The sequence below is a fragment of the Rhinolophus sinicus genome, chromosome X, assembly GCF_036562045.2.
Source record: "Rhinolophus sinicus isolate RSC01 chromosome X, ASM3656204v1, whole genome shotgun sequence".
In the NCBI taxonomy this organism is placed as follows: Eukaryota; Metazoa; Chordata; class Mammalia; order Chiroptera; family Rhinolophidae; genus Rhinolophus; species Rhinolophus sinicus.
In genome coordinates this window covers 112,726,114-112,749,040 of record NC_133768.1, presented here as the reverse complement: position 1 = coordinate 112,749,040, position 22,927 = coordinate 112,726,114, and the positions used below count along the sequence as shown (strand labels likewise).

General features: G+C 34.8%; 1 protein-coding gene across 1 annotated transcript in view; it reads left to right on the top strand.

Moving 5' to 3' along the window:
• LOC109439251 (arfaptin-1) overlaps positions 1-22,683 on the top strand; it is a 33,648-nt gene extending 10,965 nt beyond the window's left edge. Inside the window, 5 exon segments of the mRNA XM_074323331.1 lie at positions 4,423-4,644; positions 10,805-10,962; positions 18,399-18,573; positions 22,529-22,634; positions 22,637-22,683. Coding sequence (XP_074179432.1) covers positions 4,423-4,644; positions 10,805-10,962; positions 18,399-18,573; positions 22,529-22,634; positions 22,637-22,683 — 708 coding nt within the window.
• The last annotated feature ends 244 nt before the right edge of the window (positions 22,684-22,927 follow it).

Here is a 22,927-nt window from a genome sequence, read left to right as displayed (position 1 = left end):
GGTGTTCCTTTTTGGCCTCACCATACCCTGCGTTCTTGTGCAGGGAGCGGGAGCTGAGTCCCTGCGTGACAATAAGTCTCTGAGTCAATGAGATCTGAATGACAGTATAAACTTATGGTCTTTTATAGTCCCAGAGTTTCTTTTATCTGTTGTTAGAAGATGTTTGGTGCAGTGGCTGTGAGTGACTAAATATATGCTTATTAGGCCTATATCACAAGCAACTGGATGTATAAGTATTTGAGCTTGGCTCCAGCAGGCTTTGAACTGACTATTGTGGTTTGCTGTGAAGAGGTAAACTGTACAGGCATGCCTTCATTTTATTCCATTTCACTTTATTGTACTTCACAAAAATCACATTCTTTTCTTTTTTTGTACAAATTGAAGATTTGTGGCAACCATGCAATTAGCAAGTCTATTGGCATCATTTTCATTTGCTCACTTTGTGCCTGTGTGACATTTTGGTAATTCTCAAAATATTTCATACGTTTTCATTATTATGTTTGGCATGGTAATCTGGGATCAGTAACCTTTGACGTTACTATTGTAATTTGGGGGAGGGGAGCAGCATGAACAGCAAACTTAGTAAATAAATGTGTGTTCTGACTGCTCCTGTTTGCAACAGACCAGCTGTTTCCTCGTTTTTGTCCCTCTACTCAGGCCTCCTATTCCCTGAGACACAACAATATTGAAATTAGATCATTTAATAACTCTACAGTGGCTTCTAAGTGTTGAAGTGAAAGGAAGAGTTCCACATTTCTCACTTTAAATCAAAAGCTAGAAAGGACTAAGCTTAGTGAGGAAGGCATTCCAAAGCCAAGATAGGCTGCAAGCAAGGCCTCTCATGCTAAACAATTAGCCAAGCTGTGAATGCAAAGAAAAAGTTCTTGAAGAAAATAAAATATGCTACTCCAGTGAACACATGAATAATAAGAAAGGAAAACAGCCTTATTGCTATGGAGAAAGTTTTAGTAATCTGCATAAAAAAATCAAACCAGCCACAATATCCCTTTAAGCAAAAGCCTAATCCAAAGCAAGGCCCTAAGTCTTTTCAATTCTATGAAAGCTGAGAGGTAAGGAAGCTGCAGAAGAAAAATTTGCAGCTGGTAGAGGTTGGTTCATGAGGTTTAAAGAAAGAAGCTGTCTCTATGACATACAAGTGTGAGGTGAAGCAGCAACTGTGGATGGAGAAGCTGCAGCAAGTTATCCAGAAGATCTAGCTAAGATAGTTAACGAAGGTGGCTACACTAAACAACAGATTTTTAATTTAGATGAAACAGCGTTATGTTGAAAGAGGATGTCTTCTAGGACTTTTATAGCTAAAGAATTGAAGACAATGCCTGACTTCAAAGCTTCAAAGGAAAAGCTGACTCTCTTGTTAGGAGTTAATCTATCTGGTAACTTTAAGTTGAAGCCAATGCTCAATTACCATACTAAAAGTCCTAGGCCCCTTAAGAGTTATCCTAAATCTATTCGGTCTGTGCTCTGTAAATGGAACAACAAAGCCTGGATGACAGCGCATCTGTTTACAACAAAGTTTACTGGATATTTTAAGCCCACTGTTGAGACATACTGAGAAAAATAAAAGATTCTGTCCAAAATTTGATGGCTCACTGACAATGCACATGGTCACCCAAGAGCTCTGATGGAGATGGACAATGAAATCAATGTTGTTTTCATGCTTGCTAACACAACACCCATTCTGCAGCCCATGGATCAAGGAGTAATTTTGACTTTCAAGTTTTATTATTTAACAAACTAATTTCATAAAATTAGAGCTGCCATAGATAGTGACTCCTCTAATGGATCTGGCAAAAGTTGAAAACCTCTTTAAAGGATTCACCATCCTAGATGCCATTAAGAGTATTCATTATTCATGGGAAGAAATCAAAATATGAACATTAACGGGAGTTTGAATGAAGTTGATTCCAAACCTCATTGATAACTGCGAGGGGTTCAAGACCTCAGTGGAGGAAGTAACTTCAGACGTGATGAAAATATTAAAAGAACTAAAGTTACAAGTGGAGCCTGAAGATGTAACTAAATTACTGCAATATCGTGATAAAACTTCAACGAATGAAGAGTTGCTTCTTATGGATGAGCAAAATAAGTGGATTCTTGAGATGGAAGCTACTCCTGGTACAGATGCTGTGAAGACTGTTGAAATGACAACAAAAAATTTAGAAGATTACATACACTTAGTTGCAAAAGCAGCGGCGCAGTTTGTGAGGACTGAATACAATTTTGAAAGAAATTCTACCATGGTAAAATGCTATGAAACAGCATCACATGCTACACAGAATTTTTTGTGAAAGGAAGAATCAATCAATGTGCCCAACTTCATTTTTGCTTTATTTTTAAAAATGAAGCACACCCTCCCAACCTTCAGCAACCAGCACCCTGCTCAGTCTCAGGCACCAACATGGAGGCCCCCCCAGCAAAGATGGTAACTCACTGAAGACTCAAGTGACGTTTAGCATATTTTAGCAATTAAATATCTTTAAATTAAAGTATGTACATTGTTTTATTAGATATAATGCTATTGCATACTTCATACACTACAGTATACTGTAAACATAACTTTTATATGTAGTGGGAAAACAAAAGATTTGTGTGACTCACTTTATTGTAGCATTCACTTTATTGCCATGGTCTGGGGAAAAACCTGCAATATCTCTGAGGTATGCATGTAGTTGAGTGTGTGCCATACCCATTTTGATGTTGGTGATGTTGTTTTCTTATTCACTCAATGTATAGGAGTCACTCAGCCAGTTCCTGGATGTTTATCACAGGGGATTTACCAATGTGTAGCTAGTTATAGGTTTTATGTGTCCATGGGAAAAGTTGTGTTACAAAGGCTAATATGTCACCATCTTGGATAAGTACCTTTCCGATAGCTTTAGAATCCAGTCACGTATTACACTGGTCCTCATACTTGAGAGTGTTTTAAAATCACCTGTTAGGACTTGGGAAAGTACAGATTCTTGGGTCCCACACCTAGAGTTTCTGATGTAGTTGCTTTCAATATTTGTTGAATTGATCCCTTCTCTGGTGTTCCACAAAATTGGTATTTTCCTTTAGTGCTTATATATTACTTCTTATATGTATATGAATACATATATATACATATATAATATATGTTTCCATTCTTATCATTTGTGTATTTTACATCTATAATATTAAGAACCACTTATCTGTACTCATCATAATGTAAAACATTAATGTGTTCCTTTCGGCATAATTTTCTTTCAAGTGATCATTTCTTCCATTTTAAAGGAAAAATATATTTTATTATAACCTATTTTTGGTATTTCAGTGGAAGTCTAAGTAATATGGAGCTTATTATACAGCACATATGAACTGACAAAAACTTCTTCCTCTAGTAAAGCCCAGAGCCTGATATAATTATTGGTTCTATGTGACTCTGTGTTTCTCAGGCTTTCTGAACTCTTTAGTACAATTTATGATTCTTTGTCACCTGGACAGGCACTCAGCTACTGATTCTGATTTAGTTGATGTAGGATAGGAGTGTATGCTTTATCCAGTTTCCCCTTGGATACCTTCATTCTGGCTGTGACTGTTTTCTTTTGTGAATTTCAGGAATACTTTCTCATTCCTATTTTGCAGTTCCTGTTTCTGTTCTCTTGCAAACACATTCTTAAGGTATTCTACGTAGACATATTTTGTTACAGAACTAATTTGGTGTCAAAAATTATTTTGGTCACAACAGGTCTGATAAGTTATATGCTTTCACCACTTTCTATATAGAAAGCTAAATATCTCTCATGGGACAGGATAGTTTAGCATGCCTCTTAGTAACATACTCTTTGGCAAAAGTAAAAAGACAATTCTCTCTCTCCCTTTCTCTCTCTCTCTCTCTCTCTCTCTCTCTCACACACACAGACACACACACACACATACAATAGCTATCATAGCTATTTAAGGTAAAACTATAAGAATACTGAAGCATTTGAAAATAGAAAAGTGGAATTTTAATATTTTTACTATTCATAATTTAATAGTTTTATATTATTTAAAAATCAATGTCCACTAGCCGCATTGTCAAAGGCAGGTGGTTAATTGAGTACACTAAACTTAAAATAAGATATGTGAAAGACCACATTTTTCAGATAATACTTAGCTGGATAATTCTTCAAAATTTTTAAATATAATGTTTATATTAACATAGGTTGACAGGTGTATAAATATTTTTATTGAGTTCTGATTAACTTCTATGGTGCTTGACAATTTACACTGTGTTGTGCCTTATTAAATCAAGAATGCTAAGTTAAGATGTTTAAAATAGCTCATTTGAAACAAACGAAAAAAATGATGTATGTTATATGCTCCAGCTTTTGTACTTGTGGGTTGCTATGTTATGTATTTTATGTTTTTAACTGAAAAATTGCACTTTTGCACTTTTAGTACACTCGACAACTTATGTCAGAGAAGCTGGGACATGGCTCAAGAACAGTCGACCCTGAACTTGATTGCCAGATTGATATATTACAAGATAACAAGAAAAAGTATGAAAATATTCTAAGATTGGCTCAGATGTTTTCCAACCATCTCTTCTACATGGTGCACACCCAAAAACAACTTGTACATGTATTTGCTGACTTAAGCCTGAAGTCACTAGATCTACATGTAAGATTATTTTATAATAGCTATAGGAATGGAGGGAAGGAAAGTGATAAATTGAAATAACGCTGAGATAATAGATTTAATTGGTAATTTATTAAATTCTTACTAAAATTAGAATTTATAAGATTGTCCTTAAGAAGTGCCAACTGAATCCTTGGAATGTGGGAATCCAATTATAGCCTCAAAGTTAGCATAAGTTGCATAAGTTCCTTCATGATATACATTAACTAAAATCATGAATGCGTAATAGTAATTTGAGAGAACTTTCTTTGTCTTATAGTGATACCTTTTATGTCTTCTCTGTTGCTTTCTCTACTTAAAACTACAAGTTCAGGTAACCCTCATCATTCAGGCTTTAATTTTAAATCTTTGATAATTAGTATATTAACCAAAATTTTTTATTGTGGTAAAATGTACAAAACACCTTTTTAATCATTTTAAAATTTACAATTCAGGGCATTTAGTGTGTTCAAAAATATGTGCAACTGGTACCAGGATCTGATTTTTTAATATTTTCATCATCCTAAAATGAAACCCCATAGCAATTAAGTAGTAATTTCCCATTTTTGTGTTCCTCAAGCCCCTGGAAATCAAAACTACTTTCTGTTTCTATGGATTCGTTCATTCTGACTATTCCATTAATATGAAATCTTACTGTATGTGGGTGTTAGTACCTTGCTTCCGTCATTTAGTATATATTGTCTTCAAGATTTATTCATGTTGTAACATCTATCAACAATTCATTCCTTTTTTGGCCCAAAATATTCCATTGTATGGATATATCACACATTTTTTCCATTCATCAGATGAGGTACATTTGGGCTTTTTCCACTTTTAACTATTATAAAATATTGTTGCTATAAATATCCATATACACATTTACTTTAAACATTTGTTTTCAGTCCTTTGAGGTAAATAGGTAAGGATGCAATTGCTGTTTCCATCACCATATATTGGATCCCCTTTACCCTCATCTACCATCCCCCTACCCCCTTATCCTCTGGTAACCACTAAATTATTGTCTGTGTCTATGAGTTTTTGTTTCTTCATTTTGTCTTGTTCTTTTGTTGTTTTCATTTTTATATGCCACATATCAGTGAAATCATATGGTTCTCTACTTTTTCTGTCCTCTTCAATTTTTTGGAAGCATTTGAGAAGAATTGGCATGAATTCTTCTTCAAATGCTTGATAAAATTCAACAGTGAAACAATTTGATCCTGCACTTTTGTTTGTTGGGAGGTTTAGATTACTGATTCTATCTCCTTACTCATCATTAATATGTTCTGATTTTCTTATTCTTCATGACTCTTTCTGGTAGGTTGTATGCTTTTAGGAATTTAGCCATTTCTTCTAGGGTATCCAATTTGTTGGCACATAATTTTTAATAGTAGTCTCTCTGATTTTATACGTATTTATCTAGTGTCTGTTTTAATGTTCTCTTTCATTTGTGATTTTTAATATGCCTTCTCTTTTTTTCTCAATTGGTCTAGCTAAACATTTGTCAATTTTACCTTCTGAACAATAATTCTTAGATTTATTCATATTTTCTAATGTTTTCCTTGTACCTATTTCATTTATTTCTGCTCTCATTTTTAAATTTCATTTCTTCTGCTAACTTTGGGCTTTGTTGTTCTTCTTTTTCTAGTCCCTTGATGAGTAAAGTTAGACTCTTTATTTAAGATCTTTCCTTTTGTCATGTAGGCAATAATTGCTATAAATTTCCTTCTTAGACCTGCTCTTGCAGCTTCCCATATATTTTGCTATGTTGTTTCCATTTCATTTTTGTTTTCAAGATATTTTGTAATAGCCCTTTGACTTCTTGATCCATTGGATTTTTCACAAATGTTCTTCTTAATTTCCACATATTTATGAATTTTTCCAACTTTCCTTCTGTATTTATTTCTAGTTTTATACCATTGTGTTTGGAAAATATACTTGGTATAATTTCAGTCATCTTAAATTTGCTAAACTTGTTTTGTGACCTATCATATGCTCTATCCTGAAGAAAGCTGTGTATATGCTTGGGAATTATGTATACTCTGTTACATTTGGATGAAAAATTATGCATCTACTGTTAGTTCCAGGAGTTCCAAAGTATAAAATCCAATACTTCCTTGTAGATTTTCTGTCTGGATTTTCTATCCATTGCTGAAAGTGAGGTGGTTAGTCTCCTACTATTGTATTGTCTACTTCTTCATTTAATTCTGTTAGTATTTGCTTAATACATTTAGGTGCACCAATGTTTGGTGCACATATTTTTCAACTATATCTTCATGATTATTTGACCACTATATCATGTTATAACCTTTTTTTGTCTGTTGTTATTGTTTTGGGCTTAAAGTCTATTTTGTATAAGTATAGCTACATTTCCTTACTTTTGCTCTCCACTGTGTGCTGTATCTTTGTCTATCCCTTTACTCTGAGCCAGTGTGTGTCTTGAAAGCTGAAGTGAATCTTTTGTAGGTAGCATATAGTTGACTCTTGTTTTTTTGTTTGTTTGTTTGTTTGTTTGTTTGTTTGTTTTTGCCCATCCGGCCACTCTATGTCTTTTTTTTTTTTTTTTTTTAAGATTTTATTGGGGTAAGGGTTACAGGACTTTATTGGGGAACAGTGTGTACTTCCAGGACTTTTTTCCAAGTCAAGTTGTTGTCCTTTCAGTCTTAGTTGTGGAGGGCGCAGCTCAGCTCCAGGTCCAGTTGCTGTTGCTAGTAGCAGGGGCACAGCCCACCATCCCTTGGAACCAGCAACCTTGTGGTTGAGAGGACACACTCCAACCAACTGAGCCATCTGGGAGCTCAGTGGCAGCTCAGCTCAAGGTGCCGTGTTCAATCTTAGTTGCAGGGGGCGCTGCCCACCATCCCTTGTGGGACTCAAGGAATTGAACTGGCAATTTTGTTGTTGAGAGCCCACGCTCCAACCAACTGAACCATCCAGGAGGCAGCTCAGCTCAAGGTGCTGTGTTCAATCTTAGTTGCAGGGGGCAGAGCCCACCATCCTTTGCGGGACTCGAGGAGTTGAACCAGCAACGTTGTGGTTGAGAGCTTCCTGGCCCATGTGGGAATTGAACCGTCAGCCTTCAGAGTTAGGAGCATGGAGCTCCAACAGCCTGAGCTACCGGGCCAGCCCCTCTATGTCTTTTGATTGGAGAACTCAATCCATTTGCATTTAGAGTATTTATCGATAGGTAAGAACTTAGTAATTCCATCTTATTTATGATTTTCTTGCTCTTTTAAATTGCTCTTGTTCACTTTTGACTTTCTTGCTGCCTTTAAAAAATGATGATTGTTCTGTATTGGTATGCTTTGATGACCTTGCCTTTATCTTTTATGAATTTATTTTAGGTTTTCTATTTCTGGTTACTATGGGGCAGTCTATTTTATGCTCATAACAAATTAACTTCTTGTGTAAATTCTGCATTCAAAGAATTTACACAAGAAACTTAAAAATTTTTAATATGATAATAGAATTGTGGTTATGTAGTGCTTATGTGGTTATGTCCTTGTTCTTAGGAGATTAAGAAATGAAGTGTAGTAATGTCTACAGTTTACTCTTAACTGTTTTAGATAAAATGCATGTGTATGTGGGTGGAGAGAATAAATATGGCAAAATTTTGCAACTAAAAAAAAAAAATTAACTTCAATCGCATACAAAATGTTTATACTTTTACTCTTCATCTTTTCTACTATTGATGGCACAATATACATATTTTATATTGTGTATCCATTAACAAATTGTAACTGTATTTGTTTTTAATACTTTTGTCCTTTAATCTTTATACTAGAAGTAACTCATTAGTACACCTCCATATTATAGCACTAGAGTACTTTGAATCTGACTATATGCTTTCCTTTACCAGTGTGTTGTATATTTTCAGGTGTTCTGATATACTAATTAGTGTTCTTTCATTTCAGCTTGAACTCTTTTTAGCATTTCTTGTAAGGCAGGTTTAGAAGCAATGAATTTCCTCAGCTTTTGTTTGCTAGTGAGAGTCTGTATGTTGCCTTTATTTCTGAAGGACAACTTCACTGGGTATAGTATCCTTGGTTGACAGTTTCTTACATTTTGCATTTTGAATTTGTCATCCCATTCAATTCTGGCCAAAGTCTCTGCAGCAAAATCTGCTGATAGCCTTATGGGTTTTCTTTAGTATGAGATAACTTTTTTCTCTTACTTCTTTTAAAATAATCTCTTTTTTTTTCTTCAGATTTGTGGCTGTTTTATTTTAATGTATCTCAGAGAATATTGCTTTGGGTTGAAGTTTCAGGGTTAGCTATTAGCTTAATGTCCAAATTTCTCCCCAGATTTGGGGTGTTCTCAGTCATTATTTCTTTAAATAAGCGCTCTGCCCCATTCTCTCTCTTTTCTCCTTATGGGACTGCAATGATGCATACAGTGTTTTCCTTGGTGGTACCCCATTTGTCCCATATATTTATTTCTTTTCATTCTTTTTTATCCTTTTTGCTACTATGATGGATAATTTCAATTGACTTGTCTTCTAGCTCACAGATTCTTTTTATATGCTGTTTAAGTCTGCTGTTAAAGCTCTCTATTGAATTCTTTAGTTTGGTCTTTGTATTCTTCATTCCAAAATGTGTTTGGTTCTTTATGTTTCACTATCTTTCTTGTTGAACTTCTCATCGTTTTGTTCTTGTATTGTTTTCCTGATATTGTTAAGTTGTTTATCTATGTTCTCTTATAGCTTTCTGAACATCTTTAGAACATTTTTTAAAAAGTCTTTGTGGGAAATTCCTGGATCTCCATTTCCTTGGGGCTAATTACTGAAAGTTTATTTCATTCCTTTGGTGGAGACATGTTTCCCCAATTCTCTGTGATCTTTGTAGCCTTCCATAAGTTTCTGCATATTTGAAAAAGTAGTTACCTCTTCCAGAGTTTATAGATTGACTTTGGTAAGGGAAGACTTCCACTTGCTGATAGAGATACACTGGAGAATGCAAAGATCCCAAGTCTAGTGGTGCAGGGTGCTCAGTGTGGGGCACATGGTGGCACCTTGTCTGGGTGGGCACAGTGTCTTATTAGCTCAGGCTGCTGTTGTCCATAGTATTGACAACTCTGTGGTGCTTGGCAAGAACTGGGTGGGGGCCACAGTGGCACCAAGGTTTGTTGGGGTCTTCATTGTTCTTTGAGGTGAAGTGGCTAGGGAGAACCAGGGAAGGCAGTATTGGTGACCAGTGCTAGTGGTGTGCACACACTCATCTGGGCCCCCCAGATGAGTGTGTGCACACCACTAGCACTGGTGCATTTGCCTATGTAGTGGCAGGGGATGGTTTTAGACACACGTGTAGTGGTTGGGACCAGGACAAACAGCAAGCACTAGTACCAAGCATGTGCTCACTGGTAGCTGTGGGGACTGTCCTGTCTGTATGTGGCCGTATAGCTTCCCCCTAGGTGTGTACACTGCAATGTGTGCTAGATGTGATTCTAAGAGCTTTATATTTATTACACATTCAATGCTCACAACAATATTAGACCGTAAGTCCTATTGTGGTCCTCCTTTTACAGAAGTGGAAAGGAGGGACAGAGAGGTTGCATAGTTAACAAGTGATATCATTGGAACTTGAACCCAAAGAATCTTGCATTAATGTTTCTGCATTTAACCATCATGATATACAAAGCTGCATTACCATTTGACTACTTAGGTTTAGAGTACCTAAACTCTTACCTCTCTTCTCTTCTGATAAATGAATTTCCATTTCAGAAAACCCTATAGGTAACATTTTTAAAAGTAAGATTTTTATAGCAGTGAGAAACATGGGCTTTGAAACCAGCTATTCTTCTGAGCCAAAAATAATTTTTGTTTACCTGATTTTTTCAACAATCATTTAGTTACCTTTGATTTATTTCAATTTTCAATTATTTGAAAAGTGTAATTGAAAAAATATCACAATGGAAGGAGAACTGACTCTGGTGTGTGAACACACAATGTGATATATAGATGATATATTACAGAATTGTACCCTTGAAACCTATGTAACTTTACTAATAATTGTCACCCCAATAAACTTTAATTAATAAAAAAAGAAAAAAAATCACAAAATTTTTTTAAAGTTAGATCTCTCCATATTGAATAACTTCCAATTAGTGGCTTTTTAGTCATATTTACTAATGCAATTATAAATAAGTAAATGTATGTTCTTTATTATAGAAAGAGTTTGGCAAAAATGCAGATACTCAGAGGCTGATGGTAAAAAATGGAGAAACTCTTTGTGTGGCCATTAATTCTTTCATTGAGAATGTCAACACTTTAGTGAACAAAACAATTGAAGACACTTTACTGACTGTGAAACAGTATGAAAATGCCAGGTAGGTAAAAATTTTCACTCTGTGGTCTCTTTATGACATAAAATAATTATGTATTTTAGTTTGCAGACAACAGAAATTGTCTCAAGCTGATATAGGCAAATAATTTATTGCTATTACCTTTGATAGCCCATGGAGTTAAAGAAGGTTGAAGAAAAAAATTTGGAAAACAGGCAGCAATTAGAGCCAATGTCATGTCACATTAGGATGATGCTAGCACTTAATTTTACTACTGCTATGGTAAATAATTTCTGAAGTAACTCCTGAATCTCTATATAATTATTTGGAAATTTATAGTCCTGAGTGATAATGTCTAATAAGTTGAGCCCAGGTCATGTGCTCATTCCCTTCCTGAATGGGCATGAGGAGATGGAAATTCTCCCAGCTCATTCCCTTAGAGGGTACTAGGGTTCTTTGTCTTATAGTTGGATGCTGGATGACCTTCCACAATCTTATCTAAGCTAACTTTCAACCTTATTTCTTTTCTTTTCTTTTTTTTTTTTAAAGATGTTATTGGGGAAGGGGAACAGGACTTTTATTGGGGAACAGTGTGTATTCCGGGACTTTTACCAATTTCCAAGTCAAGTTGTTGTCCTTTCGATCTTAGTTATGGAGGTTGCAGCTCAGCTCCAGGTCCAGTTGCCATTCTTAGTTGCAGGCGTGTAGCCCACCATCACTTGCAGAGTCGAACCGGCATCCTTGTGGTTAAGAGGACACGCTCCAACCAACTAAGCCATCCAGGAGCTCAGCGGCAGCTCAGCTTAAAGTGCCATGTTCAATCTTAGTTGCAGGAGGCAGAGCCCACCATGCCTTGTGGGAGTCGAGGAGTTGAACAGGGAAACTTGTGGTTGAGAGCCCACTGACCCATGTGGGAATTGAACTGGCAGCCTTCAGCATTAGGAGCATGGAGCTCCAACCACCTGAGTCACCGGGCTGGTCCTTCAACCTTATTTCTTACTGCTTGCAAATGTCACCTTTCCACAATATCCAAATTCATTATTTTAATCACTCTTGCATATAAAAAGATCATTTTGCCTCCAGGTTTTTCCTCATGTAAGCATCAATTCCCTCATCTTTTCTTTATCCAAATTATACTCAGCCTTCAACCCCTTTAGAGTTTTACCTTTAACATAATTACATTTCAATATAGGTTTATAGCATAATATTTTCAAGGTGTTTAGAGATAAATGAAGCACATATCATGCCATTTTATAAATGGAGAAATGAGGTTCAAAGAAATTGTTACATGCCTCTAGAAAGTGGCACATTTAATATAAATAGCATTCCCAAATTTTTAACACCTGATCTTCTTGTTTTTCCCTCCTGATGGCTCATTGATTTATTAACCTGATTTCTGATTAATTATTTTCCTTTGAATTTCTAAAATCCTTATTTTTTAAAGTGCTGTTGTATAATGATAAAGCTTTACATATAGGAAGCATAACTTGACTTTCCAGCCTCCTGCTCTAGATAATGATATGAGAAGTGATTATGAACTTTCTAAATTTATCTAATCTTTTTGCAGTGCATATTATTTAACTTCCTAAATAAGTAAAAACAAAAGTTACTTGGAAAAGTTAAGTTTTTATCTTTTTTTTTAATTTATTGGGGTGACAATTGTTAGTAAAATTACATAGATTTCAGGTGAACACACAATGGGATTTATAGATGATGTAATACAGAATTGTACACCTGAAATCTATGTAATTTTACTAACAATTATTGTCACCCCAATAAATTTAATTTAAAAAAAAAAAATGCAGGTTGCCATCTCATTTCATAAATAATCATTTTTCATTTAAAATACAATTTATGGTGTCATCCAATGACTTAATTTTGGATTTGATGACCCTTTCTGTGCATGAACTGGCTGTAAAATTGACTTGATGCAAAAATGAAGATAACTTCAAGACTGAAACACTGCTTACCATGTGACAAAGATTTTAAAAAAAAAATGCCAGAAGCTTTTAAGTTTCATATAGTCCCATTCATTTATTTTAACTTTTACTTCCATTGCCTTTGGAGTCAAGTTCATAAAATGCTCTTTGAACCCAAGGTCCATAAGTTCTAACAATTGTCACCCCAATAAATTTAATAATAATAAAAAAAAAAAGAAAAAAAGAAAAGCTGGAAAAAAAAATGCCAGATTGAAAATTTCTCAATAGTTGTATTTTCTTCTTTCAAAGGCAGAACACACTGATATTTAGGGTGAAGCCATCTGTTTGATCAGGATTTTTAAAAGTGCTAATAAAGGCAGATACCCAGAGGGCCTTTTAATTCTTCCTGTTATATATTGTGTATAACTAAAACTTCTGGTGCATTATGCATGGAAAAAAATTTTGAAAAACAAAATCATCAATAGATGAAGAAAAAGCATTGACAAAAGTCAAAATCAATTTATGATTAAAACTCAACAAAGTGGCAATAGACAAACGATAACACAATAAAGACCATATATGACATGCCCATATCTAGCATTATACTCAATGGTGAAAAGTTGAGAGATTTTCCTCTAAGATCAGGAATAAGACAAGGGTGCCCCCTCTCATTGCTTTTATTCAACAGTAGTGGAAGTCCTGGTCAGAGCAATTAAGGAATTAAAAGGCATTCAGTTGGGAAAGGAAGGAGTAAAATTGTCACTATTTGCATATGGTATGATATTATATAAGAAAACCCTAAAGACTTCACCAAAAAGCTGGTAAAACTAATAAATTCAGTAAAGTTGCAGGATATAAAATCAATGTGCAAAAATCTAATACATTTCAATGATTAATCACAAACTATCAGAAAGAGAAATTAAGAAAATAATTCCATTTACAATTACATCAAAAAAGAATAAAATACCTAGGAATAAACTTAAGCAGGGAGATGAAAGACCTGTACACTGAAAACTATGGGCTCCACGATTGCCTGGATTCTCTCCTCAGGCTTACTTAATCATAACTGGCTACTCTATTCAGTAATAGATGGGAAACCCTCCATACCTGGTACTGACTATGCTCTGGGGGCGATCAGCTCTTCCTGCTTATGCATAGCTGTGTTACACAGCTTCCAGGGGCTCTCAACAGCCCTCTGACCAGATGGGACCAGGAGACACTCTCCCAAGCAGGTGGGTCTATGACTCAGCTCCTGTCTGGGTGAGGACAAACCGGGCTCTAGGGCCAGAAAGAACTCCTCATTTGAGTACACAAATCCAGCAGATCTGCACTCCATGAAGTTCCCTGGTCAGAGTGCACCACCACATTGTTTGTGCAGATGAGCAAAGCTGCTGATTGGAATGACTATTGGGGCCCTGAAGGTATGAACTTGGACTGCCAAGATTCTTGTGCGGATTGTTGCAAGCCCTTCCCCTCTTCTTCATCACAGCCACATTCCCAGTGGTTGAGCATTATACATATTTCCCTACAATCCTCATGGGATGAGAGCAGAGTAAGAGCTCCCATAAAGTGACCCACAATGCTAGGGGAGTTGGTTGTCCTCCCCTGGGCTCTCCATTCCCATTGGAGGAACTGGAGTCTCAGGGGAGGACTCTCCATGTGGTCCTGCATAGGCATGGGAGAGAGGCAATGCAGTCAGTGTGTAACAACTTCTCTTAACCTTCTGCTGCAGACTGTTTTAGTTTCTGTGGTACACTGGGTTGCTTCAGGCTCACCCCCATGTTCTAGAAGTTTCTCAGTGGTATCTTATTCATGGATACCGTGTTTCTTTTATCATTATAAAATGTCACTCTTTAGTAATATATTTTGTTTTAAAGTTCACTTTATCTGATATTAGTATAGCTAATCTATTTTTTTGTATTTATTGTTTGAATGGTCTATCTTTAAAATATTTTACTTTCAGTATGTATGTATCTTTGAATCTAAATTTTGTTTCCTATAAACAGAATATAGTTGACTTTTTTATCCAATCTGACAATCTCTGCATTTGATTGTATTTATTCATCCACATTTAACGTTTTATTATATAGCTTGATTTACACATGCCATTTTATCTTTGTTTCCTTTGTGTCTCATATCTTTTTGTGCTTCTACCTCACCTTACTGCTTTATTTTACATTATTGAATATTTTCTAATGTAGCATGTAATTTTACTATAGAGTTTTTCACTACATTTTAAAATTACTTTTAGTGGTTGCTCTAGGACTGACTATGTACATTTTAACTTATCAGAATCGGCTTCAGATTTATACTAGTTTAATTCTAGTACAACATAGAAATACTAATCCTATGTAGCTTTATTCAATTTTCTCTTTTGCAGTATTATTGTTATACATATTATATCTATTAGTGTTAAAAACTCAAGAATGAATTGTTGTAATTATGACTTTAGCATCTGTAGCTATTTCCTTAGCCCAATACACCTTTATTCCCACACAGCTACTTTGTGCTGTTGTTGACAAATACATTACATTTCAATATCTTATGGGTCTAATACCATATATAGATACTTCACACAATACTTTAAAAGTCACTTAACAGAAGAAAGAAGGAAAAATACATTTATGCTATTTTTTATATAATTACAAGTATTCTCTTATTGGAGCTCTTTGTTTTTCATGTGGATCCAAATTATCATCTAGGATTACTCTTTCAGCCTGAAATACTTTCTTTAATATTTCTTGTGAGGTAGTTCTGCCAGAAACAATTTTTTCAGTTTCTGATTATTTGAAAATGTTTTATTTTGCCTTCATTTTTGAAAGATAGCTTTACTGGATATAGAAGTTTTGGTTTAGATTTTTGTCTTAGAGCACTTTAAACGTGTTGTCCCATTGCCTTCTGTCCACAAGTATTCTCGCTTAGAAGTTAGCAATTAATGTATAGGGGTTCCCTAAAATGATGAGTTGTTATTTTTTTAACAATAACTTGAGTAATTTCCTCCTGCTAGTTTCAAGATTTTTCTCCTTATCTTTGACTTTTAACATTTTTACTATGACATGTCTGTTTGTGGATCTCTTTGGACTTTATGGATCTATTTGGAGTTTGCTGTGCTTCCTGAATGTGTAGTTTAGTGTTTGTCAATACATTTGGGAAGTGTTCAGCCTTTAGTTGCTCAAATATATTTTTTATCCTCCTTTATGTCTCTACTCTCCTTCTGTTACTCCAGTTACTTGATTTTTGGTGCACTTAGTGCTGTCCCATATTTCTCTGATGTTCCATTCGTTTTTCTTCATTCATTTTTCTCTCTGTTCTTTGGATTGCATAATCTCTATTTATCTATCTTCAAGCTTATTCATTCTTTCTTCTTTTAGGTCAAATCTACTATCGAGCACCACTAGTGAATATTTCATTTTAGTTTTCCTACTTTTCAATCCAGAATTTCCATTTGGCTCTTTTTTTCTTACAATTTTTAAAATGATATTCTGTATTCAATATGACATTGTCATCATACCTTCCTTTACTTTATTCAAAGTTTTCTTTATTTCTTTAAATATATTTATAATAGGTATTTGGAAGTCTTTTTTCTCTTTTTTTAATTTTTATTAAATGTATTGGTGTGTCCTTGGTTAGTAACATTCTATAGGTTTCAAGTGTACAATCCTGTAATACATCATCTATATATTGCATTGTGTATTTACCACCCAGAGTCAGTTCTCCTTCCATCACCATATATCTTAAATCCAACATTAAATTTTTAACACAGGCAAGTATCTTTTGCCTGCTTTTATTCCAGTGTATAAGACACACTTTCCTGTTTCATTATTTTGTAGGGTTTTTGTTGTTGTTGTTGTTGTTGAGAACTGGATATTTTATATAATATATTGTAGCAACTCTGTGAGCTATCTTTTTACAGCCTTCTTCTCCACTCAAGAAAAATCACTGAACCAGGACTCTGGAGATAGAGGTAGGGATAATGGCATGCTTCTCTTTGAATGGCATGCCCACTTAGGAGCTCATCACTCAGTGGAGTAAAGGTAATATCTTGCGGTCTTCTCAACTTGTATCTCCTAGAGTAGTGACACCACCTTAGGAGCCAGGAAACAGGGGATCATGTCCCAGTATTTTCTGTGTCTATGCCTAAGGTAGAGTCTTCATTCCATTACGGTGAGTGGGAAGAAGAGAACCCTCACCTCTTGACCACACTCACCCAGAACTTAGATTCAGCAACACCTAGTTAGGAGCAAGATAATAAATACTACCAGGAAAAAAGACCTCTACCTCTGCACTGGTGAGGTCTGTGTTCTTGGGTATAGCAGTCTTAAATGGAGTTTCTGACTTATTCAATTTGGAGGGAGGAGAAAGGGAGTGGTCTTTGTTAAAATATCATACTCTTACTTTTCTATAGCATTTTCATAGATTTTCTTGAATAAATATTTCTTTATTTGCTATATACCCTTAGGACAATTTTCAGAGCCTTTAAGTGGTTGTTTTGTTGCTTTTGTTAAGTAATTTTCATTATGTTTTCTAAGGAGCAAGTCCATGTTTCTCTTCACACTGAAGTCAATCCATTTTTAGTTTCAGTTTCTAGCGTTGTACTAGCAAACAGAAGATTTTTATTTCCATGAAAGGGACTGATAAATTTATTCACAAATTACATTTACAATGTTATTTCTTTTTGCTATTTAATGTATGGTTGATTCACAAAATAGGGTATAAAACTATGCTATAATTATTTGAATGAAGTTCAGCTTTGCAGGATGAACTTTGTAACACTGATTTCACTAAACTGAAGGTATTTTTGCTTCTTGTCTTAACCATGTGATGAATGGTTTTCTTTAGTTTTCTAAATATATTTGTAATGACTATTTTGAACTCTTTTTTTTTCTTAAATAAATGTTACTGTGGCATTTTCACATGTTCTGAGATAGAAGGATATACTGGGTTTTGAGAGAGCATGCAGTGGTGGCAGTGGCAGGAGGTGCCTCTTTCAGCTGCTGGTAGAAAAATATGAGTGGAAGTTTCAGGGAGGAGATGATAATTCAGTTATAGCACGTGTTACTGTCATAGTATAAACGTAGATTTCATGAGAACCCATAGATTATACTTTATGCATCACTAAGCATGTGTGACATAGGTGATTCGTCTGACCCTCAATGTATCTTTAACGTGACTTCCTCTTAGCAGATACTTTACCAATATTATTTTGCTTGTCCACAGTTCACACCTGCTTTATCTTCACTAAAATTAGCTTTTCCACCACGTTGGGATTGATCATATGACTGTATTACTATTAAGTTGTCAAATTCAGTCCTTAAAACTAGTTTTAAAATTTTGTGGTTTTCACTTGCCATTTAATACTGTTGTGTAGAGAGAGATAGTTATGAAATAAGATAAATAGCCTTTTATCTTTCCCATGTTAATAACTGTTTTACTCACAGAAATAAATGACTTAAAAGATCCCTGGTATATGATATGTATGAATAAATCAGTGTGAATTTTCCTCCTTTGTACTAAATGTATTGTACTCTGTTTCTGTGATCCTCCACTTTTTTCTCTTTTAAGAATTGAATATGATGCATATCGCACTGATTTAGAAGAACTGAGTCATGGAATTGTGGGCCCACACAGTTTGCCAAAGATTGAGCAGTCAAAGCTTCTCTTCCAAACATATAAGGAAAAATATGAGCAAATGCGCAATGATGTTGTTATCAAACTCAAGTTTCTGGAAGAACACAAGGTAAATTTATTTTTTAACTTCTGAGATCTTTCTGGAAAATTTAAAATGAGATCACCAGGACAAAGGAGACTACACAGAAAGATTTGATGGTTCTTTTATTCTCTTTTATGAGACTCACAGTAAAGAATTCCAGTCACAATTAATGATGAGTCTTTAAAAGTACACAAAGTATACTTTCCTTTCTGTCCAAAGAGATATCACCAGTTCCACTATCCACACTTTTATACTTGACAATTAGCAAAAAAGTATCTTATATTTAAATATGGACTGGGTAGCAATTACTTTTAAAAATTTAATTATGCCAAATTGCATTCTAAATTGTATTTAAAAATCTTGATGCTTGTTACAGCTTATGTAATGGATCAATGCAGATTTGAGGGGAAAAAAGCATTCTTCCCAGTTACTGCTAACTGAAGAATGGCAAGTGGTCTAATTTGCAAGCATGCATTTATATACCTATAAGACATATATTCAGAAATCAACTGTCAACATTTTTTTTTTTAAATCCACATTTTTATTGTTAGATTCATTTATTAGATAGTTAGACATAAAATTACATTTCAATAAACAAAATCAGAACCAACATAAAAGAGGAGAAAAAAATACAAATATTGAGCATATTGTTTTTGAAAGTATGCATACAAATGATTAACCTAGGTAAGCACTACTACCTTCATAACTTGATTGTTCCACACTTTTTTTTAAATTTATTTATTTATTTTAAATTAGTTTCAGGTGCACAAGACAAGGCAAAACTTACACGTTTATCATTTATATCCCTCACACTGTGTGAACCCCCCTCCCCCCATCCACTATCCCTCTGTACGTTCCCCAAATTAATTTTCAAACCCCCATGACCATCTTGTGGTTACCGACTATTTTTCAAAACCTCTCACCTTCCCCTTATCCCCACCCCCCCCGCCCCTCTAGCAACCCTCTGTTTTTCCTCCATGTTTCCAAAACTGTCTCTGATTAGTTCATTCACTTATTCTTTTCTTTAGATTCCGCATATAAGTGAGATCATATGGTATTTGTCTTTCTCTTTCTGACTTATTTCACTTAACATAATGTTCTCTAGGTCCATCCATGTTGTTGCAAATGGTAAGATTTCTTTCTTCTTTATGGCTGCGTAATACACCATTGTATAAATGTACCACAGTTTCTTAATCCAGTCATCTACTGATGGGCATTTCGGTTGTTTCCAGGTCTTGGCTATTGTGTATAGTGCTGCAATAAACATAGGAGAAGAGTCTGATAAAACTTTTGTAGGTTTTGCCTGGAAATGGCTTGATGTCCAGCTCCTGGGTTACTGTATAGGTAGAAGACGTTTCTGTCATTTCGTGCAGTCTGTGTTTTGTGTGAAAACTGTAGTCGTGCAAATGAGAGAGCTAAGAGTGAGTGATGTGCAAGTTAGGAGAGCAGAGTCCCTGTGGGGATACCATCTTGGCATTGCACATAAGCAGTCCCTCTTCAGTGCCCTTCACACTTTTGAAGTCATCACATGCCTTCAGCCACAGTTTCTGCCAGTAAATAATTTTAAAATTTTTGTGCAGTATACCCAAAGGCAGCAATATTTATAACACCCTTCATCACATGAAATTTCTTCCTTAAATTCCCAAGAAAGTGTCTGCTGATACCCTCCGTTTTCTCTTCCATTTCATTACAGTCTCTGCTCACTGCCATAATATCTTCACTTTTCCCTTCAGAATGACACATTTCCTTGGGACATCATAACACCTCCAGCATGATCACTGGTACATCTTTGTCACCAATTAGGGTTCAAAACTCTTTAGGGGAAAAAAGTAACAATGATACACAGGAAGCCCTCAGAAAATGGTCAGATTTCCCAGAGACATTCAATTTGAGGAAATAAATTATAGTGCCACCTGGTAGTACTCAATGACTTAGTGCAAAGATAGAAAAGTACTTGTTCTACTCTGCTGGATGACAGGCTATGAGAGAAATATCTATCATCTGCTATGTTCAGCACTAAGAAGGACATAAACATATTAATATATGAAATCTATATTGTACATACAAAATACTTTGAATATCTGCCCTATAATAAATCAGACAAATACTGAAACAACTTTGCTACCATTGTATGGTCTGCTGTCCATAATCTGAATTGTAAAAAAGAAATATACCTAATTTAAAGGTTAAATATGTCTTCAGATTGAGAAATTACTGAAGAAATACAAAAGTATTTTAAGCAGCAACAATGGTTCTGCCTAGCATCCAGGATTATGGGTAATCTTTTTCTTTCTATGTGCCAGAAAATATTTTATCCTGGAAAGAATCTCTAGGCTATTGGTATATACCATGGTTTAGAAGAAGAAAGGAAGTATAAGCATGAAAACTAGCGAGAAAACTTTTACAGCAGGATCAAATGACTAAGATGCAGAACTAGGGTAATTGCAATGGCAATAGAAAGGACAGATGTAGACGGTGATTTATTTCTTGCCTCCTTAACTGGGAAAATAATGGTACCATTGACAGAGACTGGAAAATCAAAACAGGACTCCGGTTTAGCTTTTGTAGGAGTGGTACTTGGGATGCATGGAAAAGGGACAAAAGATAGTTCTACTAGACCTGTATTGAGTTTGAGATAATGACAAGTTATTCAAAAGGAAACAACTAGTAAAAGTTAAAAATATGAGTTTATAGTTTGGGTGAGTGGTCAGTGTTTCAACTACTTGTTATTATTGCATAGTTTATCTTTGTTTTTGATGTTGTTAAGCAACTTTTACACTTTATATTTACACCTTTAAAAATGAGGGCATGGGACTATGAACTTTAGGTGATAATGATGTGTCAGTGTAGGTTCATCAATTGTAACAAATATACCGCTTTGCTGGGGGAAGTTGATAACGGGGGGAGGTTCTGCATATGTGGGGGCAAAGGGAGTATATGGGAAATCTCTGTACCCTCTGCTCAATATTTCTGTAAATCTAGAATTGCTCTAAAAATAAAATCTAATAAAGAATAAAAATAATAAAAATAAATGAGGGGATGGGAAAGAAGCACAATCTTTAGCCTAAAACATGACTGTCATCCTATTTGCTTTCTTCACGGTTTGTATTGCACTAACGCAAAACCAAGTTTTTTCTTGTTTTCATAAATTTGAGCTGAAACAAAAACAAAATTGGTTTAATTTTGTCAATCACATAAGTGAATTATTTAACTACTTGTTTGTTAAGCTACATATAAAAGGTAATTTCAACAAAAACATTATACACTTCCTACTTACTTAATCATAATATACTCAATATTTTTAAAACCTAAAGTTTTCTGAATATCAGTGATTGTGCTTTTGCACAGTTGGTTAATGTCCTTAAGGCTACCACAGGAAATGGAGCTGTTTTTTTGTTACTTTGTTAAATCATATCTCTTGATATGAAAGAAGATTTAAGCAATTGAAAATTAGTATCATATTAGCTTTAAGTAAATTAAAATAATGAGAAATTTCTGCTGCCACTTGTTTGATTGTTTACAAACTATATACAGAGTAATCCTGTATCTGCAACGATTGAGCCCACTGAATTTTATATATAACCTGGTCTTAATAATGTCCTAACTTTTATAGCACAGATGGTACAGAAATTAGTATTCATATAACTCTACATCTTCCACATTATCTTGTACACAGTTGGTTTGATAGGAGAATTTGGTGATCTTTTTAAACTAATGCATTGACTAATATTTGGAAATTGTTTGCACTATATTTAACTTTTTTAACTGATTTGAATTTATTTTTTTCACTCCAAGTAAGATGGGGAATTAAAATGCTATCAGAGACTCAGTAATCCTGCAAGCAGTTTACAGCTTACATATATGAAACACTCTATAATCATCAAACTTAGCTTTTGGAGAGTTAAAGTACACAGTAAATAATCTTAAATTCCACTGTCCATTGTAATGCTAATTTTTCACTTTTCTTTCTCCTTGTGCACAGGTTAAAGTACTGCGCAATCAGCTAGTCCTTTTTCATGATGCCATTTCTGCTTATTCTGTTGGGAATCAGAGACAGCTTGAAGAGACACTGGCACGGTTCCACATCAAATGAAAACTCCAGGAGAAAAAGCCACATCTTGGTTTGAAGAACACTAGTAACAGCAGAAAAAAATAAAAACGTTATTTTACCAAACAAGTTTAAGAGTTATTGAAGTACATTTGGGGGAATGAGAGATAGCTTTGCTATTTTCAGACAAACATCTCATTATTTTTAGTTATTTAAATCAACACAAGTTCATTTTCTTACAGTTTTGAGGGACAAGAATCTGTCATGGCTTCCCTGTATTCTCTACTCAGTATCTCACACTAAATATGCCAGCTGACTCCCTGTTCTCATCTG